Source organism: Nycticebus coucang, chromosome 7 (assembly GCF_027406575.1).
Source record: "Nycticebus coucang isolate mNycCou1 chromosome 7, mNycCou1.pri, whole genome shotgun sequence".
Classification (NCBI taxonomy): domain Eukaryota; kingdom Metazoa; phylum Chordata; class Mammalia; order Primates; family Lorisidae; genus Nycticebus; species Nycticebus coucang.
Genome location: NC_069786.1, coordinates 53,792,471 through 53,813,767, shown reverse-complemented (window position 1 = coordinate 53,813,767; position 21,297 = coordinate 53,792,471). Strand labels below are relative to the sequence as shown.

The following is a 21,297-nucleotide window of genomic DNA, read 5'->3' as shown; positions in this document are numbered from 1 at the left end:
ACAATAGTCAAGTTGAAAAAACAGTTAAGGACTCTATCCCATTCACAGTAGTGCCAAAGAAGATGAAATATTTGGGAATTTATCTAACAAAGGATGTGAAAGATCTCTGTAAAGAGAACTATGAAACTCTAAGAAAAGAAATAGCTGAAAATATTAACAAATGGAAAAACATACCATGCACATGGCTGGGAAGAATCAACATTGTTAAAATGTCCATACTAGGGCGGCGCCTGTGGCTCAGTCGGTAAGGCGCCGGCCCCATATACCGAGGGTGGCGGGTTCAAACCCGGCCCCGGCTGAACTGCAACCAAAAAATAGCCGGGCGTTGTGGCGGGCGCCTGTAGTCCCAGCTACTCGGGAGGCTGAGGCAGGAGAATCGCTTGGGCCCAGGAGTTGGAGGTTGCTGTGAGCTATATGATGCCATGGCACTCTACCAAGGGCCATAAAGTGAAACTCTGTCTCTAAAAAAAAAAAAAAAAAAAGTCCATACTACCCAAAACAATATATAATTTCAATGCAATCCCTATAAAAGCTCCACTGTCATACTTTAAAGATCTTGAAAAAACAATACTTCGTTTTATATGGAATCAGGAAAAATCCTCAAATAGCCAAGACATTCCTCAGAACTAACAACAAAGCCGGAGGAATTACGCTACTAGACCTCAGACTATACTACAAATTGATAGTGATCAAAACAGCATGGTATTGGCACAAAAACGGAGAAGTAGATGTCTGGAACAGAATAGAGACCCAAGAGATGAATCCAGCTACTTACTGTTATTTAATCTTTGACAAGCCAGTTAAAAACATTCAGTGGGGAAAAGATTCCGTATTTAACAAATGGTGCTGGGTGAACTGGCTGGCAACCTATAGAAGACTGAAACTGGACCCACACCTTTCACCATTAACTAAGATAGACTCTCACTGGATCAAAGATTTAAACTTAAGACATGAAACTATAAAAATACTAGAGGAGAGTGCAGGGAAAACCCTTGAAGAAATTGGTCTGGGCAAGTATTTTATGAGGAGGACTCCCTAGGCAATTGAAGCAGCTTCAAAAATACACTACTGGGACTTGATCAAACTAAAAATCTTCTGCACAGCCAAGAACACAGTAAGTAAATCAAGCAAACACCCCTCAGAATGGGAGAAGATATTTGCAGGTTATGTCTCCAACAAAGGTTTAATAACCAGAATCCACAGAGAACTCAAACGCATTAGCAAGAATAGAACAAGGGATCCCATCGCAGGCTTGGCAAGGGATTTGAAGAGAAAATTCTCTGAAGAAGACAGGCGCGTGGCCTTCAGATGTATGAAAAAATGCTCATCATCTTTAATCATCAGAGAAATGCAAATCAAAACTACTTTGAGATATCATCTAACTCCAGTGAGACTAGCCTATATCACAAAATCTCAAGACCAGAGATGTTGGCGCCGATGTGGAGAAAAGGGAACACTTTTGCACTGCTGGTGGGAATGTAAATTAATACATTCCTTTTGGAAAGAGATATGGAGAACACTTAGAGATCTAAAAATAGATCTGCCATTCAATCCTGTAATCCCTCTACTGGCCATATACCCAGAAGACCAAAAATCACATCATAACAAAGATATTTGTACCAGAATGTTTATTGCAGCCAAATTCATAATTGCTAAGTCATGGAAGAAGCCCAAGTGCCCATCAATCCACAAATGGATTAATAAATTGTGGTATATGTACACCACGGAATATTATGCAGCCTTAAAGAAAGATGGAGACTTTACCTCTTTCATGTTTACATGGATGGAGCTGGAACATATTCTTCTTAGTAAAGTATCTCAAGAATGGAAGAAAAAGTACCCAATGTACTCAGCCCTACTATGAAACTAATTTAGGGTTTTCGCATGAAAGCTATAACCCAGTTGCAACCTAAGAATAGGGGGAAGTGGGAAAGTGAGGGGAGGGAGGGGTGAGGTTGGTAGAGGGAAGGGGATTGGTGGGATTACACCAGCGGTACATCTTACAAGGGTATATGTGAAACTTGGTAAACGGTCTGTGAAGCTAGTGAATGGTGCCCCATGAATATATCAATGTACACAGCTATGATTTAATAAAAAAAATAAAAATAAAAATAAAAAAAAGAAGTTTGCTGTCCGTTGGAAGCACAGGCCTTTCCAAATGGTTTGATGCATCCTAGTCTAATAGAAGAGGGACAAGTTGCTAGAGAGTTAGAGAAGAGACCCGGACATGGTGGGGTCGGGAAGCCTTCCTGGGGTGAATGATATCTAAGCTGAGACTTGATTGAGGTAAGCACAAGTTAGGCAGATAAAGGTGGAAGGAGATATAGGCTTGCTTGTTTCCAGCATTATTACACCATACCATGTGTTTAATAACTTAATAAAGCATAAGTCTGGCACACACTAAGCTCTCACAAATGGCAGTTTTAATATTTTATTATTCTAGTCACTGGTCAGATGGTATCTTTAATTTCCCTTATAAGACAACCACGTCACACAACGTTTCCATAAATAAGGTGACAGAATATAATATTAGTATTTATCTGTTATTATTTAAAAGGCCTACAAAATACTTATGTTTCTCATGGCTATTTTATTTGCTTGCAGTAAAAAATTGCCCAGCATGTCATATGTGGAGATCTATCTAAATTAGGAAAATATAAAATAGATTCAGAATAATAGAGCTTACATGAACTATAGAGGTCATCTGATTCCATCCCTCCCTTTGTTAGGTGAGAAACCTGGGTGAGCTATTTGCTCAAAGTAACAATATTGTTGGTCAGTGGCAGAGAATGTTCAGCATTCATCTCCTTTATGGCATTCTGATACCTAGACTAGAACTGTTTTCAAAGTTTTCAACTCTGGTGTATAATTGCATTAATATTGTTTCCTTGATGTTAATTCCAATTATTACCTTTGAAATTTTCATGGGCTTCATATTTTTGTTGAAATTTTTATGGGATTCATTTTTTTTTTTTACTACTTAATTCTTTCTGAGAATATACATGTTTGTTAATTTCACTTGCACTGTTTCACTTTACATTAACAGCAAGGAGCACATGAAATGCTACTACCCATTTCCTTTTTAAACACTTTCATTTATTATTTGCAGTAGATGAGCATATCTTAAATGTCATTTGCCCTCTGTTAGGTTAAGGTCTCATTCAAAGATTGTACCCTTGGCAGGAATATTAAACAAAGTATGTAATAGAGACCTGGAAAAATGCCCTGTAGTTAGAAATCTCAATAATGTTTTCCTTATTACACGCCCCTGACTGCACGGTTGGTGATGTTATTTTGTGGTTACTATTGTTATGTGGTTATGTTCACATACTCCGTGTAAAGCTATGTAATTAGCAAACCCTTTAAAATAAAACTGCTAAAATGTTCTTCTGTGCTATTCTTTGCTCACTGCTCACTCGGAAGCCTTTTGTGCTTCAGTCTATCCCGCTAATATTGATTTCTTTACCCAGCTGCCAGCATTCTTATTCTTAGGCATCTTGAAAATACCTTAATTGGTTGTCATTCTCTGGGCATAGGAGCCATCCAAATCCCTTGGCTCTCTCTATGGGGACCCCCTGGATAAGGATGTTTTTCAATTGCACCCTTTTCCCACCGAATTCTTCTTCGCCTCACTCATTGTGCTTCCTGAAAAGCTGTTTTCCCCCACCACTTAGATACCAATTGCTGCTGGGCCTGTTTCTCATTGTCGTTCTCACAACTCTAGCTTCCAACAACCTCATCTCCTTTACTCTTTTTTTGGGGGGGAGGGTGGAGGTTGGTATGGTTATAATTAGAAATGATGTGTGAATTACTGACTTCAGGTAAATGTCTTTGGATTCTTTACTATTCCCATGCTTCTAATACTAAGTGGAAGCAAATTAGTTTTTTCAGCATTTCTTTTCTTTTTCTCATTTATTATTGAGATCTATAAACCATTGGCTTTTGATTGTTGAATTTGCAGCTGTTTCAGGATTCTCTGTTGTGTGCATCCTTTAAAAGAAAACAACAATACAATTTTATCACCTTTTTGGAGAACAGAAGAAGCATCATTTAGAGAGACTTGCAAATGACAGGCAAGGGTAAATTAGGTAAATTCGTGGGTAAATTGGTTATCCCAGTTTGACTGTCTGGTTATTTTCTTTCTATATGTGCCCTGGAAACAGAAATCTTCCCTTGTTTAGGTCTTTGCTTATGCTTTTGCTTCTTTAAATCTTATGACATCATATATGCAAAGGTCATTCAATGAGACTGCCCGTAAGTTAGTCTTAAATCAACAGATTAAAAGAGTAGTTCCAAGGCCCAAATTTATTTTCACTGAAATTTATAGAACTAGTACTCAGAAGGGGCAAATGTATGTTATTTTTCTTTTTACTAGTTCAATGCATTGCAGATCTTCCTTCCTACTGCCTCAGAACATTAAACACTACAGTATAAATCTCTTTGTGTATATATTATGTTTATGGTTTATGTTGTTTAATAACTTTTTTATTGTGTAAAAATTTAAACATCTCTACAAGCCTATCATCCCTTAACTTCCACAATTACCAGCTCATTAGTTGATTTGTTTCATCAATACTCTTTTCTACCCTCCTTTACCCCTTGGATAATAGTGAGACTCCCACACACTGTATCCTTTCATCTGTTAGTATTTAAGTTTGTATTTCTAAAATTAAGGGGACCCTTGAAAGAGCATAAAAACACTATTATCATCCTGAAAACGTCAATAATATTTCCTGAATAGCATCAACTGAACAATCAGTATTGAAATAGCTCTAATTTGTTTTGATATTGGTGTATTCAAATAAGAATTCAAATACAATCCAAATACTGCATTTGGTTGATGTTTCTTAAACCTCTTTTAATTCATAATTGTCCAGTTGTCCTTCTTTCTTTTCTCTTGTAATTTATTAAAGTCTTTTAAGCTTGCTCACATTTTAATTTGGTGATTGCATCCCCACACATCATTATATAATGCGTTTTTCTGTTGATTAATTTTCCTGTAACCTCATAGGTAGGTTTAGAGATTTGATCAGATTCCATTTTATTTTTTGGCAAGAATAGTTCATGGGAATATCATGTACTTCTACCAGGAGGCAAAATGCCTGCTTGTTTCTCTGTGCTGCTAAGATTATTCAGTGTGTTCCATTGTTGCTATATTGATTCATTCTTCATAGAGTTTTAATAAATTATTAATGTAAAGTTTTTAGTACCATTGATGATCATTAACTAGAATTCATTATTATCGCAAAAGGGTGTATTCTAATAGCAACTTTTTTGTTTATTAGATTTCATTGAGAATATTTATTTTGATGAATTAAATAAAAGTTAATTATCACGCACCTATGTGAGGGGAATCTGAGAGCATTCCAGGTGAAGTAGCTTGAACCACTCTAGGAAGCTAAGAATAGGAATGGCACAGGCACAAACTTGCCTAGACATTATGTGTTATTCAGGTTAAAGTGGGGCGAAGGTTGGTAGTGACAAAGCTAAGTTATTTAAATTCTATATTGATCAACTGACATTATGATTGTAAACTTTCTGGTCTTATTCTAAAGACATTTGGCAAAAAGATTCCGAGTGAACTAGGGAACTACAACCAAGTTCAATGATTTGGAATTGATTCGCAAAAATAAAAACTCGTCTGAATCTAAGAAATGTATGATGTGCCAAGTCAGATGCAAAATATAAAAAACAATCATGTTGATGTATAAATAGATGAATAAAAAAATTCAAACTATAAAGAGACTTGTAGTTCCACAAATCAAACCGGGATATTTGAAAAGAGAAGGCAGATGTACAGGGCATGATGTGAGGCTGTGGCAAAATTAAAGATGTGGGTTTTAATTTTGAAAATGTTGGATTTTGAGCACACATACAAATAGCCAAGTCTTAATATAAGATTGTATTGAAGACAAAAAGGTATATTGATAATGTAAATGTTGCAGTCAGATACATAGAAGTGTTGAACTCATAGAAAAAGATGAGCACATCAAATAAATGAACAGAGAGAGAAAGAGAGAGGCTGGAGATCAAAGAAAGGATAAGGTAGTGTTGGGGATGTTGGGTGGATACAGGAAGCAGGAAGAAAAGAAGCACGCAGTATCCCTCAGGGGAGAAGCAGGGAGAGCAACGCCCCAGCCTGGAAGGCGGGAGTTTTAAGCCAGAAGAGATGGTGACCAGGGTCTGCTATCGCTGTCAGATCAAGGAGTGGGGGATGGAGAACTATCTTTTGGGTATTCAGGGGGAGATCACTGGCAGCGCTCAAAGGGACATTGCACTTTAACTGTAGCAAGTTACAGAGGGAAGATAAAGTACAGAAAGGAATGGTTTGGAAGCAGGTTAAGACAGAAGCACAAATGAAATATGCTAGGAATGGTGTACATATACCACAATTTATTAATCCATTCGTGGATCGATGGGCACTTGGGCTTTTTCCATGACTTAGCAATTACACCATGGAATATGATGCAGCCTTAAAGAAAGATGGAGACTTTACCTTTTTTATGTTTACATGGATGGAGCTGGAACATGTTCTTCTTAGCAAAGTATCTCACAAATGGAAGAAAAAGTATCCAGTGTACTCAGCCCTACTATGAAACTAATTAATGGCTTTCATATGAAAGCTATAACCCAGTTATAACCTAAGCATGTGGGGAAGTGGGGGAGGGAGTGGGGAAGATGGGCAGAGGGAGGGCGATTGGTAGGATTACACCTACGGTGCATCTTACAAGGGTACGTGTGAAACTTAGTAAATGTAGAATATAATTGTCTTAACACAATAACTAAGAAAATTCCTGGAAGGCTATGTTAACCAGTGTGATGAAAATGTGTCACTATAAAACCAGTGTATGGTGCCCCATGATCTCATTGATGTACACAGCTATGATTTAATATTAATAAACAAAATAAATTAAAGAAAATATTCTAGGAATGGGGATCTAAAGAAGAAGGTAAACCTGATGGCTGGGATAAGCAGCCTGTGGGCTAAACTGAATTCTATTTGAAAACCAGGAATAGAAATTTCCTGGGTTATTTTGATAAATAGAGTAAAATGTATTTTTAGAAAATGAAAATTTTTGCAGAAAGAGTTTATTTAGTTACTTTAATCATATTTGTAAAACATTATTTTATTAATTTAATTTTCATTTTATATACTACCATTAATGAGTGATGCTTTCATCAAATATGTAAGAAATGAGGTCTTTAATTGGGAATGCTAGTTTTTCCTTTTGATAAAAAGAATTTTACATTTTCCTGCTGGCTGCTTCCTTAGCCAAAGGTGTACATGGATCAGGGAAGTGTTTGTTTTTATTTTGTTAGTTTCATGGGTTTCCTGCTTACAAGGATAGTGCATGTTTATCAAAAAAAATGTCACAAGCACAGAAAGGTTTAAGGAATACATGTTTTAAATCCTGTGAAATGAGGCTATTCAGAGATAAACAATATTGTTGTTTTGGCAAACCCCTTTCCAAATCTCTCTCTCTTTTTTTTTTTTTAAATCATAGCTGTGTACATTAATGCAATCATGGGACACCATACACTGGTTTTATAGACTGTTTGACACATTTTCATCACACTGATTAACATAGCCTTCCTGGCATTTTCTTAGTTATTGTGTTGTGTAGACATTTACATTCTACATTTACTAAGTTACACATATACCCTTGTAAGATGCACCGCAGGTGTAATCCCACAAATCACCCTCCCTCCGCCCACCTCCCTCCCCTATGAAACTAATTTATGGCTTTCACATGAAAGCTATAACTCAGTTATAATCCAAATCTCTTTCTATGCATAGGTACATAGGTGATATTTTGTGCTAATAAGATCACCCTATAAATATGGGTTTTCATCTACTTTTTTATATCTAATAATATGTTGTGGATTTTTTCTATGTCAATGAATATGGAGATAGAACATTCTTTTTCAAAGGCAGTCATTGAATGAGGGCACCATAGTTGATTTAAGTTATCTCCTATTGCCAGATTTAGACTTTTTCCAGCTTTTCTGTTTTTTTGTTTGTTTGTTTGTTTGCAGTTTTTGGCAGGGGCTGGGTTTGAACCTGCCACCTCCGGCATATGGGGCTGGTGCCCTACTCCTTTGAGCCACAGGTGCCACCCAGCTTTTCTGTTTTAAGCAGCACTGCAGTGCGCATTCCGGTGGGTACATCGTTTTTTGCACACTTGTCCAGCTGATTGTCTTCTTTGGATAATTTTACATAAGTAAGGTTGGGGGTCAAAACTATGCATATTTTATATCGTGATACATATTTACATATTATGCAATACTCATTGAAAGAGCTGTCTCAAGTATACTTCTACCAATAACACATATCAGTACCAGAAGGTTTTTTTAAATGTCTTAAAATGATTATTCATTTTAATTCAGGCCCATTTTCCATACTTTTAAAATAAGGAATAAATATACCAGTGGTTCTTAAATTTTTTAGGGTCTTCAGGGTATTTGAGAATTTTTGAGAGTTATTTAACCTACTTTCCAGAAAAACACAAATGTGCAAAACCACAGAAATTTTTTTCATATTATTTATAGGAATTCACAGATTCTTTAAAGTCAAATCACAGACTCTTTAGAGAACTTCACTCTGTCAAATCCAGGTGAAGAATCTCTGGATGAGGTGATTTTAAAGATGCTTTTTGTTTTTAACACTAACACACAACTTGCACACATATATCACACATTTACATGCACACAGAATTTAAATATGTATTTGGGCAAGTTTGACATCTGCTTGATTTAAAACGTATTCTCATTACGTCCTATGAAATCACATTATGTCCTATTCACATTATGTCCTATGTATGCATAGCTATGGGAATGAAATTTTTCTATTTATTTCAGGTTTTTCAATGGCGAGCCCATCAAGAAGAGGTAGCAAGACTAGAAATGGAAATTTCTGCCAGAAGAAGAAAAAAGGAAGAGGAGAAAAAGAAACTGTGGAAAGAGAAAGAATCGTTGCAAAGAGAGGAAAAGAAAAAAAAGGTATAAAAGCTATTGTGAATGAATATTTAATGGCCCAGTTGAGCTTTTATTGATGTTGGTGTTAGGCACAGAATTCTCACAGGCAGTTCTGAGAAAATGCATGAGGATCTAGTGGATTCTTGCTTCAGTTTATTTGAGCTTCGAAGATTGGTTGACATGGAGTAGAACCTACTTTGTTGACCCACAGGGACCTGTGATTGGAAAAGACCCTGCAGGTTAAGAAAAGAAAAAGACGGGCGGCGCCTGTGGCTCAGTTGGTAAGGCGCCAGCCCCATATACCGAGGGTGGTGGGTTCAAACCCAGCCCCGGCCAAACTGCAACCAAAAAATAGCTGGACGTTGTGGTGGGCGCCTGTAGTCCCAGCTACTCGGGAGGCTGAGGCAAGAGAATCGCTTAAGCCCAGGAGTTGGAGGTTGCTGTGAGCTGTGTGAGGCCACGGCACTCTACCGAGGGCCATAAAAGTGAGACTCTGTCTCTACAAAAAAAAAAAAAAGAAAAGAAAAAGACAAAGTTTGTGATAATTACTAGAGGGTTCTGAGATAGCATTTTGTCAATGACAAATGATTACCAAAAAGGTCCTTGTTGGTGGAATGTATTACACTAGTGATAGTAGAATTCACCGAAGGCTAAAATGACCTTCAAAGAGTTTACTTTTTTGATTATTTATTAGATGGTTTTGTTTTTCATTTACTGACACAAATTATCATTCCTCTTTTCAGCAAACATTTATTTTCACAATCTTAAAAATATTCACCAAAACAAATGACTGCTGTTAATTTATGAAAGATAGAATATACTTGAGGATTGTTTTTGTTTCTTGTTTTTTAAATATGATATGTTTATTTAGGTATTTCTGTTTGTTTTCACAACAAAAATGATAGAATTTGTAATAAAAATATTTTTTGTTAAAAATCTTTATCAGATTTATTAATCAACTTTTTAAATGTAGTTACTGACTTCCATAGAAATAATTCACAAAAGGCAATTAGTTTGTGATCAACACAATGAAACACAAGGAAAGGAAATGTTGTTAATCTGTATAGCTGTATTTACTTGATTTGTATGATATAAAAAATGTTTCTTTTTTGAAAAGCAGCTTACCGTGCTAAGAATGACTGATTAATTCATAATTCATTTGTGGATAACTTTTTGTTTTTGTGAACATGGTTGACATTTTAGGCTATGTGACCAAGTAAATCTAGGAGGCTCTCATCTAAAAGTTTTTTCTTCAAACTAGAATAGGTGAGGGGTAAAGGAACTATGGTGTTATAGGCTGTAAATCAGTTTTTCTGCATGTTACTTTAGTTGTCATGATTATTGATTTGTTTTGTGTCTTGAAATCAGCAAATTGGTTTCGAAACAGCATGTGTAGAAAACAACATACATAGAAGTTATGTGATCATTTGACTTAGTCAATTGCTAGGAAGATATAATTCACACTTTTTATATTTTAAATTTAAGAATGAATCTAATTTCCTTTTCTAAGGAAGTAAGTTGGATGGTTTCATCAAGTTGCTGTCAAAAGAGTTGATGGTTAAAGAGAATAATTGCACACACCTCAGAAACTCATAAATATTGATCATATTTCAAATAATGTAAGTAAACTATATATCTCTGTGGGAGAACTTACCAATTATTTACTGTTTTAAAAATATAGCTTCTGAAAAGCATATACCTATAGTTTTGTCATCTCCTCGGACCTTCATAGCATTTCCTCACTGTGAATTTTGACTGTGGCAAGTATTATATTATTAGGCATTTGCTTGCATGTAGTGTCAACTTATACTCCATATAAAAAGGTTTAGATACAGTTCCATTCACTGTGGGTTTAGACAGGTGAAAATACACTAATTAAATAACTCAAGTCCTGAGAATAGGAGTAGGTATATTTAATTGTAGAAATTAAATCTGAACTAGGGAATTGGTATGGTTACACAGGAGAAGATGGAAGGACGTTGCTAACTATCATCTTTGCAGTCTGTTAAGATTTTTGGCAGTCAGAGAAAGGCATTTTCAAAGACAGGAGAGAGAGCTTCCTAAGCTTGCAGATAGGGTTGACGTTTGGCCTATGTAATGCCTAGAGTTCAATGAGGTCCAAGGTAAGGGTAGAACAATTTTTTTTTTTTTTAATCCCTAGGCTTTAAACTCTGCTTTTTCAGGATTATTAGATTTAAAGGGGCCAATGAATAACACCTATACCAAGCAGGCTTCTATGACGGGGGCCCCAAGATTCCCTACCTCACCACCCCATATATTCCCTGTACAAATACCAAGATGATAAATACTTGACTTGTACTTTTATGATTATGTTTGATTATATGGCACAGAAGACCTTAAAATAGGGAGATTATCTGAGAGGGCCTGACCTGATTACATGAGCCCTTTAGAAGCAGAGAGTTTTCCTAGGTTGGTCACAGAGCGGGTAGTCAGAGATTTGGAGCAAGGAGAGATAAAAGATTGAGGAAGGTCATGTGGCAAGAGGAACAGGCCTCTGGAAGCTGAGGGTGGCCTTGGCTAATAGCCAGCAAGGAAATGAGATCTTTAACCTATCACTCTGTAATTACAAAGAATTGAATTTTAATAAAATACAAGAATGGGCTTCGAAGCAGATTTTTTTTTAGATGAAAACTCAGTTTTGTCAATACCTTGATTTTAGCCTTGTGACACCAGGAGCGGAGAGCCCAGCCCACTCTGTGCTAGATTTCTGACTTACAGAACTCTGAACTACCAAGTTGTGCTGTTTTAAGCTACTACACTTATGGTAATTTTTACACAATAATAATTTTTTAAAAACTAATACAGATTTTGCTATCTAGAAGTAAAATGCTGCTGTGACAAATACTTAAAAATGCAAAAGTGGCTTTGGAATTGAGAAGTGGGAAGAAGCTGGAAGAATCTGAAAGAATTTTGAAGATATCGTTTTGAGGATGATAGGAAAGGGCTAGAACACCTCGAACAAACTGTCAGTAGAAATATGGATATTACAGATGTGACTGATTAGGGCCAAAGGAGGAAGTGTGATGAATGTATTACTGGAAACCGAAGAAAGGAAGATCACTGTTACATGGTGACAGAAAGCTGAAGGAAACCACGTCCTACGGTCGGGTGGAAAACAAGTTTCTACAAAGTTGGTAATGAACTTCCCAAGTGATGAACTAAGACTTCCCAGCAAAGTGTTGTAGTTGCCAATTGGCTTCTTTTTGCAGCTTATAGTAAAAAGAAGAGAGATAAAGGGAGAGAAGAACTGTTAAACAAAAAGGGTTCAGACCCGATGTTTTGGAACATTCTCAACCTATCCAGATGGGAAAAGGCCTTGGAGTTAAGAGATTAAGAGACACTGGCATAGAGGGAAGGCTGAGTGTGTGAATATACAGTCCTTTGCGATAGCCTCAAAAAGTTCAAAAGGTCAGATTATTTAGCCATACAAACCTTTCCAGGAGATTAGTCTAATGGAGTGAATTCTCTAAAATCCACTGGGTTCTTGAGAAAATTACCACAGACACTACTAGCTTGCACTGAAAGGGCGAGATGTTGATGTGCAAAGCAGACCCCCCAAATTCTACTGGTAGGAAGCAGGCTAATAAAACTACTTTGCAGCGAGCGTGTGCTATCATTCATGAAAAAGGAAGAATGACTCAGGGGGTGAACCAAGAGCCCAGAAGGAAGAATTTAATGCCCGTATTAGAAACTATGACTGTCATGTGTGGCCCCTGACATTCCTGATACTTCTACTATCAAATCAAACCCTCTAGGCTTGGGAAGAGCTGAGTCTACCCAGATCTCCCCATAAACGGACAGGCTGCTACTACAAGTCAGGGAAGGGGAAATTTGCTTCCTGAAGATAGAGGGCATTTTGAGAGAGAGATGGGGCTGAGTTGAACATACTCAGTCACTTCTCCCAAATCTGCTGATCAGGGTGAAGGGTAACAAATGTGACCCTTCTTTAGGAAGGAAATTCTCAGCTTTATGAGAAGTGTAGTTTAGATTTGGTATCTGTCGGTATGTCCCTGGGTCAGAAGAGGGAGAGGAGTCCCAAGAGACTTCTTTATTCCACCATACATGGGTCTTAATACTAAGTGGTACATTAACCTCACTGAGACCTGAGCTAAGAACTTTATAGAAACAGAGCTCTTGGAGTTGATCTAAGGGATAAGAATGAAGAAGAGCTATCAAGAAGGAAGAAAGAAACAAACTGTAAACTAGGTAGCAAAAATGGAGGGCCAAGAACTCAGTGAGCCAGTGACAAATGGGGAATGGCTCAGGGTGGTATTGAACATGTGGGCTTTTTGTGTTCACTCAGACCTGACTTGGAGTTCCAGCACTTGCTAACTGTGTGGGCTTGAGGGAAATTCCTTTCTCTCTCTAAATTTCAGTGTTTGTATCTGCATAATGTATGTATTTGCATAATAAAACAACACATTCAAAGTAGTTAGCACAAGCCTGGCACCTAGGAAGAACCCCATAAATGATGTCATTATAATTACTGATATTATTATCAAAGTTGCTTGAGTGGAATCGTAGAGCTGAGATGGTTAGAAATATATCATGAGAACCAAACAGGGAACCAAACCAAAAATAATACTGATAAAGACAGTAGTTTTAAAGCTGGCTCAGAAACGAGTATCATGAATACAGTTATTTTTATCTTTGCCTGGTTACTCTTCCCTTGGCAGGAAGCTGTCTCTGCAGTGGCAGAGCTCTGTCAACAGCAGTGACTGGGTAATTCTTTGAAAGTTGTAGTGAGATGAAAACTTCAAATTACAGCACAGCACTGTAACCCAAAGGATCATTGACACTTTAGTACCTCCTGTGGTTCTAGATGGCAATCATCAACAAAATGTGGACCATTAGCATCTAACTAGATCAAACAAAACATGTAACACTCTTCATAAGCATCATGACTTGTTGATTTTTTTGTAAACTATACACACAAACCTCCTAAAATGTGTTTTATTTTGAAACCTCAAGGTCACCTTTCAGGAAATACTATGACTCAATCTATTGTACTTGCTTTTTCACCAGGCATTGGCACCAATACCTTCTAACGCGTAGTACTTTGTGGCATTTGCTTCCTTCCCAACTCTTATACAAAGGAAGTGGGGTCAACTATTAAGCTACGTACGATGACAGTAAGAGAGTGTATATTCTCAGAGGGGTCACTAAAGGTCCAAATGATGTTTCATGCATTTGCTTATTTACGTATTCAATAAATGTCAAATGCCTGTAATATGATGTGTATTATATCCAGTCCTCCATTCTTCATACCTTAGGCATTTGTGAAAGATCACCCCCTCAAATAGAAATTACCCCCTTTTCTGCATATTTTTAAAGGGGTGTGTTTACCTGCTGTGCCACAAAGATACACGCAATTCTTACTTAGGTCAATAGAAGCTCCTATTAATAATACAGAAGGATTTCTTTTAGCTGCAAACTTTCTAAGTACAACAAAAAGCAGTAATAGAGAAAAACTAAAAATACAAAATGGAGCAAATCATATGGTGTTTGTAATTGGTTAGATTAAGCATGACTATCCACGTATGTAACAATTTAAATATATGTGTGCATATGCCCATGTATATGTATACGCCCTTACCTGTGTGTATGTGTGTGTATATCTGCACATGTGTAAATGCAGTGTGACTTTGAGGTTAATTCCCTGATCTTTTGGGGGAGTACTGATGAAGCCTTTAGCTTGGTAGTTGGGAGAGTCTTTGTCCTCATCCCTGCCTAGGTGTCTTCGTCTCTTATTTCCTGTTCCTGTATCATCAGACTGTGCTGTGAGCATCTGTCCCCACGCAGGGTCCTGCTGATCTGATACTTTCTGGTGTGAATGCTCTTACACTAATAGAAGTTGTTAGTTTTTCCATAGTTAATCAAATTTGGGGCCTTAGAATGGACTTTGTGCCCTGACTGACTTCAGTAGGGTTTACCAACTTTCTTTCTATGAATTTTTCTCTTTCTGTTTCAGCCTTTAATTGCCACTGCATGCATGTGTACCGCAGGAGCTGCAGGGTCTAGAACTGTCCTCTGCGATTTCCTTCAAATTCCTGTAACTGGTTACCTTTCATCTGCATTGCATGTTCTGCTGTTGAAGAAGGAGGGTGATACAGATCTCAGGGCATTAGGTAGTGAAAAAAACAAACTTTGGAAATCAGATTACTGCCTGGAAACACAGCCTACAGCAGAGAGGCCCCTCTGATATGACACCTCTGGTACTGGCCCAAGTCATCTGTTTCTTCCAGGTCCTTTTTCTGCGTAATGTTCCTTCTCAAACTTGCGCTATGTAGAGACTGAGACGTCTTTAAAGGGGTGTGTGAGAGGAAGCGAGAAGAGAGAGAGCTAACTGGATCCCAGTGAGACTAAAATGATTTAAAACATAACTGTTGTCAATTTATGTAACATTGCCCTTAGGGTCACCTGAAATGTGAACACAAATGAAAATACTAAAGCAACACTCAGTAATACATTGACATTCAGATGACCTGAAATTGACTTCTAGCACTTTTTACATTTTCAAAAACCCAGGACTATGGAATATAGAAACTCTAATAGACTTTCTGGACCCTGGAATCGTCTTTGAACCCCTCTGAGCACCAGTTGACCTCTACTCTAATGTACAGACAACCGAACCTCTCACTGCAAATAACTCATTGTAAAGAAATCACCTGTTGCTAGAGCTAAAGTATCTGTACTAGATTGAGGACGAACCTACTGAACTACTTCCTACCCTCCGTTTTATCGTTCTGTCAACTACTAACTCCTAGATGTATGATCTTGAAAAGTCAGAGGGGCATTTTTTATTTTTCTTTGGTATTTTTATTTGGAAATCTGATGAAATCCTCCAAACATGGAGGCTGAAAACCTAATTGGTAAATTAACTCTCAGGATGGTATAATGGTCAAAGGAGAAAATAGTATATGGATATTTAATGTAGATAGGAATCCAAAATAAACTGAAGATTCAGACTTTATTCTCTGAGGATTTAATATTGTTCCTTTAATGTTATTGTGTGAGTAAAGAAACTAATGTGGAATGGGAAGTTTAATTATGCAACAGAAATAAATTAAGAGTCATCTAATTTTAAAATGGTCATAATGTTCCTTATTTTGTGATTAAAGTTTAGGAATGAACATGCGAGTACTCTTATTAAATTAACTTCTTCTGACCTTCTAACACGAGACTAAATGTAGAATAGACTCTCAGTGCAGTGTATTAGTCAGGAGGTGACCAAAAAATGTAGAATGGTGACCCAAGAAGCTCAGCTTCTGGTTTCAACTGTCTTATAAAACTTCCACTAGAGAATCTTTTTTAAAAAGTGGAAAGACTGATGGAATCTTTCTACTGTCTGTCAGTACATAGTTTTAAGAAAGCAAGGTGGAGGGAAAAAAAAAAAAAAAAGAAGAAGCCTGGATGATCAAAAGCCAGATGTAGTTGTTTTTCTGGAAAAGATTTCCCATTAGGCAGTTTTAGAGGAAGAATCTTAAAAATTAATTCCAGGTGTCAATTTTTGGCTACATTTTCTGTACAGTATAAGTCTTGATTATTCATAGGAGTTGGGTTAACAGGCACCTAAACAGTGCTGGCTATGTGCAAAGCACTATTCTATGTTCATTTAATGTTCCTAACAACCCTAAAGGATAGATCCTAATATAATCCTCCTTTTATAAATGAAGAGACTCATAGAGGTTACATAATTTCCCCAAAGTCACAGAGACAGTTAGGATTTGAACCCAAGTGGTCTAACTCCGCAGTTCATGACTTTAAATGCTGTGCTACGCTGAGCATCATCGTGATTGCTCTTTGCTATTAATTTTGTGATTAACTAATTTTGCGAAACCCCACCTTCAGATCACCTATTTGATTTAGGATCATTTTCATACTTTAGTCCTGTCTTGGATTTCTCATAATTATTCTATGAATAGGATATTAATAATTTTAAAACTCTTTAATAGTACCTGCTTGCTTACTAGTAAAATTTCTTTTATGTTCTAAAGGTGCATGCCACTCACTATGTCTGTTTTATTGCTCTTCTTAATATTCTTTCACGGTTTCACTTCCTGGGTTAATGCACCACTGTGGCTAAACACTTTCCAAAATACTAGACTGTTAGAATATGATCAAAGTTGGAGTATCGAGTGTAAGTACCAAGTGTAAACAGATAAAAAAATCTTCCTTGCCTCCTTGGTGCCATTCCTTTTGTTAAGTATATTGAAGAAAATCTTAATGATTTTGATATGATTTCATTACCCGTTGACAAGAGGAGAATTTCCATAGTCTTCCAATAATATCAAATTCACAAACCTCTCAAAACCTGTCCCCGTTACCTGGCCTTCTCTCCTCTTACCATATGAGAAGTGTCTGTGCACCTGTCCAAGGCCAGCCTGCCGTCTGTGCACTGAGGTCCATCCCCTCTCTCCTGCCCAGGGTTGTTTCTCTCCCTTTATCATCATTTCTCTTTATCTAGATCTTTCCCTTTAAACCTACAAATATGCCATGATGACTTCTATCTCAAGAGTACTCTCCCTTAATCCCACATTCCCCCTTCAGAAAGTCTCACCATTCCATCACCAATTCTTCAAATATAAACAGCCCAAACGATATATGCTTGCTTTTCCCTCTACACCTACTCTTTCCTTAGTCTTGCTTTTCTCAATAAATGGAAATCTGTTCTCTCAATACTTAGGGCAAAATTCTTGACATCATCTTTGACTCCTGTTTTTTCCTGTTTAGACAGAAGGCTCTATCTTTAAAATACAATCAGGACTATAATCAGCCTCCTCCCCTCATAATTAATATCGCTGCCTCCTCCCTTTCTATTCAACCCTTCTTTTCCGATCTGTTTCCCACACGGGAGCCAGACTGATGGTTCTAAAACTCACTTTGGATCATGCCACTCTTCCGCTGAAAACACACTAAAAACTGTCCATCCCACTCAGAATAAAACCAAAACCCAGCTATGCAAGGCTCTGCTTGATCGACTTTCTCACACAGCATCACTACATCGTGGACCTCCTGTCCTACCACTTTGCCCCCTAGTAGTCCACTTCCCGCTCTGTGAACACTCTAGCACACATTCCCTTAGTGCAGGGGTCCCCAAACTTTTTAAACAGGGGGCCAGTTCACTGTCCCTCAGACCGTTGGAGGGCCAGACTATAGTTTAAAAAAAAAACAAAACTATGGACAAATTCCTATGCGCATTGCACATATCTTATTTTGAATTCAAAAAAACAAAATGGGAACAAATATAATATTTAAAATGAAGAACAACTAAAGTTAAATCAACAAACTTATCAGTATTTCAATGGGAACTATGGGCCTGCTTTTGGCTAATGAGATGGTCAATGTCTGGTTCCATATTTGTCACTGCTAGTCGTAACAAGTGATGCAGGTGTGCATCAGTTAGTCCCGAGACTGAGAGGAGGGGAGTCGGAGAGTGCGGCGCACATCCCACACATGCGCACTGTAGCAGGACAGGCAGCGGTGGCAAAAACACCCGGAGGGCTGGATCAATGTCCTCGGCGGGCCACATCTGGCCCGTGGGCCGTAGTTTGAGCACCCCTACCTCAGTCTTTTGCCCTGTCTGCTCCCTCGGCCTGAAACCCTCCCCTCCAGATGTCAGCAGAACTCACTCCCACACTCTATTAATGGTCCTGCACAAATGTCATCTTAGAAAAAATGTCCTTAATGACCCAACTTAAAATGGGTCATTGTCTATTTATATTGTTTTATATTTTTCCTTAGCATTTATCACCCCCTGACATTTATATGTTTATTTACTTATTGGCTATCTTCATTTCCCCAGGGAGAATGTAGCCCCCATAAAAAAAGGGAATTCATCTGTTTTCTTCATTGTAATATCCCCAGTGCCTGGCACAAGGCACTCAAAACATATTGGTTGAACAAATGAACTTAGTGAATGAACTATATATAACTCTACTTTGGTGTTGAGGTATAGAGGAAAACACGCCAAACTGGGAGGCCCTAGCACGATGGGTGACCTTGGCAATTCATGTAGGCTCTGTGACTTTTGCCTGCTCAGTTGTAAAATCAGGAGTTTGGATTAAATGAGGGCAGAAATTACCTCGGTTCTAAGTCATGATTGAATGACTCTGAGGTTTGATTACTTTTCACCCTCTCTGACACTTCAGGTTTTGAAATACAGCATCCTCAGTACAGATACTCCCTTCTTAATGAATAAAGAGAAAAATTAAAGAAGATTGCAGACAAATTCATTTCAGCAATACCAACAAATGACATGAACATTATGCAATATTTCAACGCCCATACTGAAAACAGACCTTCCTCCTAAAGAAGACATGACAGTTATTTTTTAATCCACCTGGCATTTCAATTAAGAGGGAGATAATAAATGTGTTTACCCCAAGATAGACTTTCTTGGCTCATCATGTTATAAGGACATAAGACTACGTCATAGCAGAAAATAGCTTATTGCCAATTTAATAGGCCTCTTTGCTATGAGAAAATGCTTACATGAGTGACCAACGTGGACACCTAAAAGGGATTAATGCTACTTACTTATGCATATGGCATCACTGCTTCCACACAATTGATAAGAAAAGGCATTAATACTATTGTGTTGGATATCATCCCCCGGATTATATTACCCTCCATCCACGGCTTTCCCTATGTGGCTCCCTTATCTTCTGGCTTCTGGCTGGGTCAGCCAGGGCAAGGGAGAGGGAATTATTTTCCCAGCTCCTGCCCTATAGGGTAGTGCTGACCAATTGTGTCCTTCACAATTGACACAAAGGCCTCAGTTTCTATCAGATGGCCGTCCCCAACCCGCCTTCTGCCTCTGGTCTGTAGCTGGTCAATCGCCGTCTGGCACTAAATGGTCCCTTGTAGGTGCTCTGCACCCCCACCCTCCTCTGTCAGTTGTCTCTTTATTACATTCTTCTAGATTGATCCTAATTTTGAATGTGCCATCTGTTTCCTATTAGGAATCACTAAAATAGAAAACCAGTAAGAAAACAAGAGACAAGAAACTAAAGGCATGAGACTATTGTTATGTCAGCAAACTGAGACAAAAGAAGGGTGTTGTATCTGAACATGGTTAAAGTTAAAGAGAAACATTTAGCTCTTATTTGCTAATAATAAACAACATACAAGCAGATTATAGGATCTGGCAGCGTGTACCGGGAGAGGGAATGCAACCTACTCAACGGATAGCATTTTCAGTAGTAGTTTTACAAGTCTAAAGCAATCCTCTTACATATTGCACCAACTCCTACGAGGCCTATAGCGTAACATTAAATGATGGTTCATAAAACATAGTTTCTGCTATGAAACTACTGTGAAACTTTTCTGCAGAAAGTGAAAGTGATGTCCAATGCAAGGTGATAAAGGGAAAGTGTTGGACAGAGGTTCATACGTGCACAGAGTTCTTGTCATTTGACTTGATTCAGAAAGAGTTTGGAAACTTCAGAAATGAATAGTAGTCATGTCCCTTAGATACTCCTCCTCCTAAATATAAATTTTCTTGTACAGAATTTTTTTAAATGTACTTTCGTAATTATAAAGTATTTGTATGTTCATTGTACAGAATTTGAAAACTATAAGCAAGTGTACAAAAGATAATAAAAATCATCCCAAATCCTAAGAGCATTACCAAAACAAAATTATTAATAATATCTTTACATTCATTATTTCTAGATACACATAATTTTTAACTAAAATCATATTGAATATATTATTTTTAATCTGATTTTTCTCCATTTTTCAATATATCTTACATATTTTTCCCTTTTTTCCTACCACATAATTTTTGGTGATTGCGTAGTGTTTTATCAGAATTTGTGACAGATTGTTTCTAACTTTTCACCCTTTAAAGGCTGTGATATAACTACATAGAAATCTTTGCATGTATCCCTAACTGTGAATCCTTAAAATCTTGTTTCTTAATTCATAAGTCACTTGCTGGTTGTTTTCTTACTCTTATTTATTCTTCAGAAAGAATATGACAATTTATCCTCCTGCCAAAGGTAGATGAACTTGTTTATCAGCTTGGAGATTGGTTGCTAAAATGTTCAAGTTTAGGACACCGATAAGTAGCTGAAATGCAAAGAGTCTGAATTGTGGACTGAAAAAAAAATCCACTGAGTTCAAATAATCAGGTAGGATGATGGCAACATTGACTTTCTATTTTGAAAACCAAAGATTTAGCTCTAGTTTCTTTCCATGTAGAAAGTTTTCCTCTTTCCACAAATGCAAGGCAATTCTTTTGAGGCCATATTTTTATTCAGAAACTTAAGCCAGTCTTAGTTTGAAGCACATATT

The 21,297-nt window shown here is 37.4% G+C and overlaps 1 protein-coding gene across 2 annotated transcripts in view; it reads left to right on the top strand.

Annotated features, from left to right (window-relative positions):
- The window catches only part of CCDC148 (coiled-coil domain containing 148), a 281,210-nt gene that overhangs the window by 194,518 nt on the left and 65,395 nt on the right, over nt 1–21,297 (top strand). For both annotated transcript variants that reach the window (XM_053596444.1, XM_053596443.1), the window contains one exon: nt 8,860–9,000. In XM_053596444.1, coding sequence (XP_053452419.1) covers nt 8,860–9,000 — 141 coding nt within the window. The remainder of the gene's footprint in view (nt 1–8,859; nt 9,001–21,297) is intronic.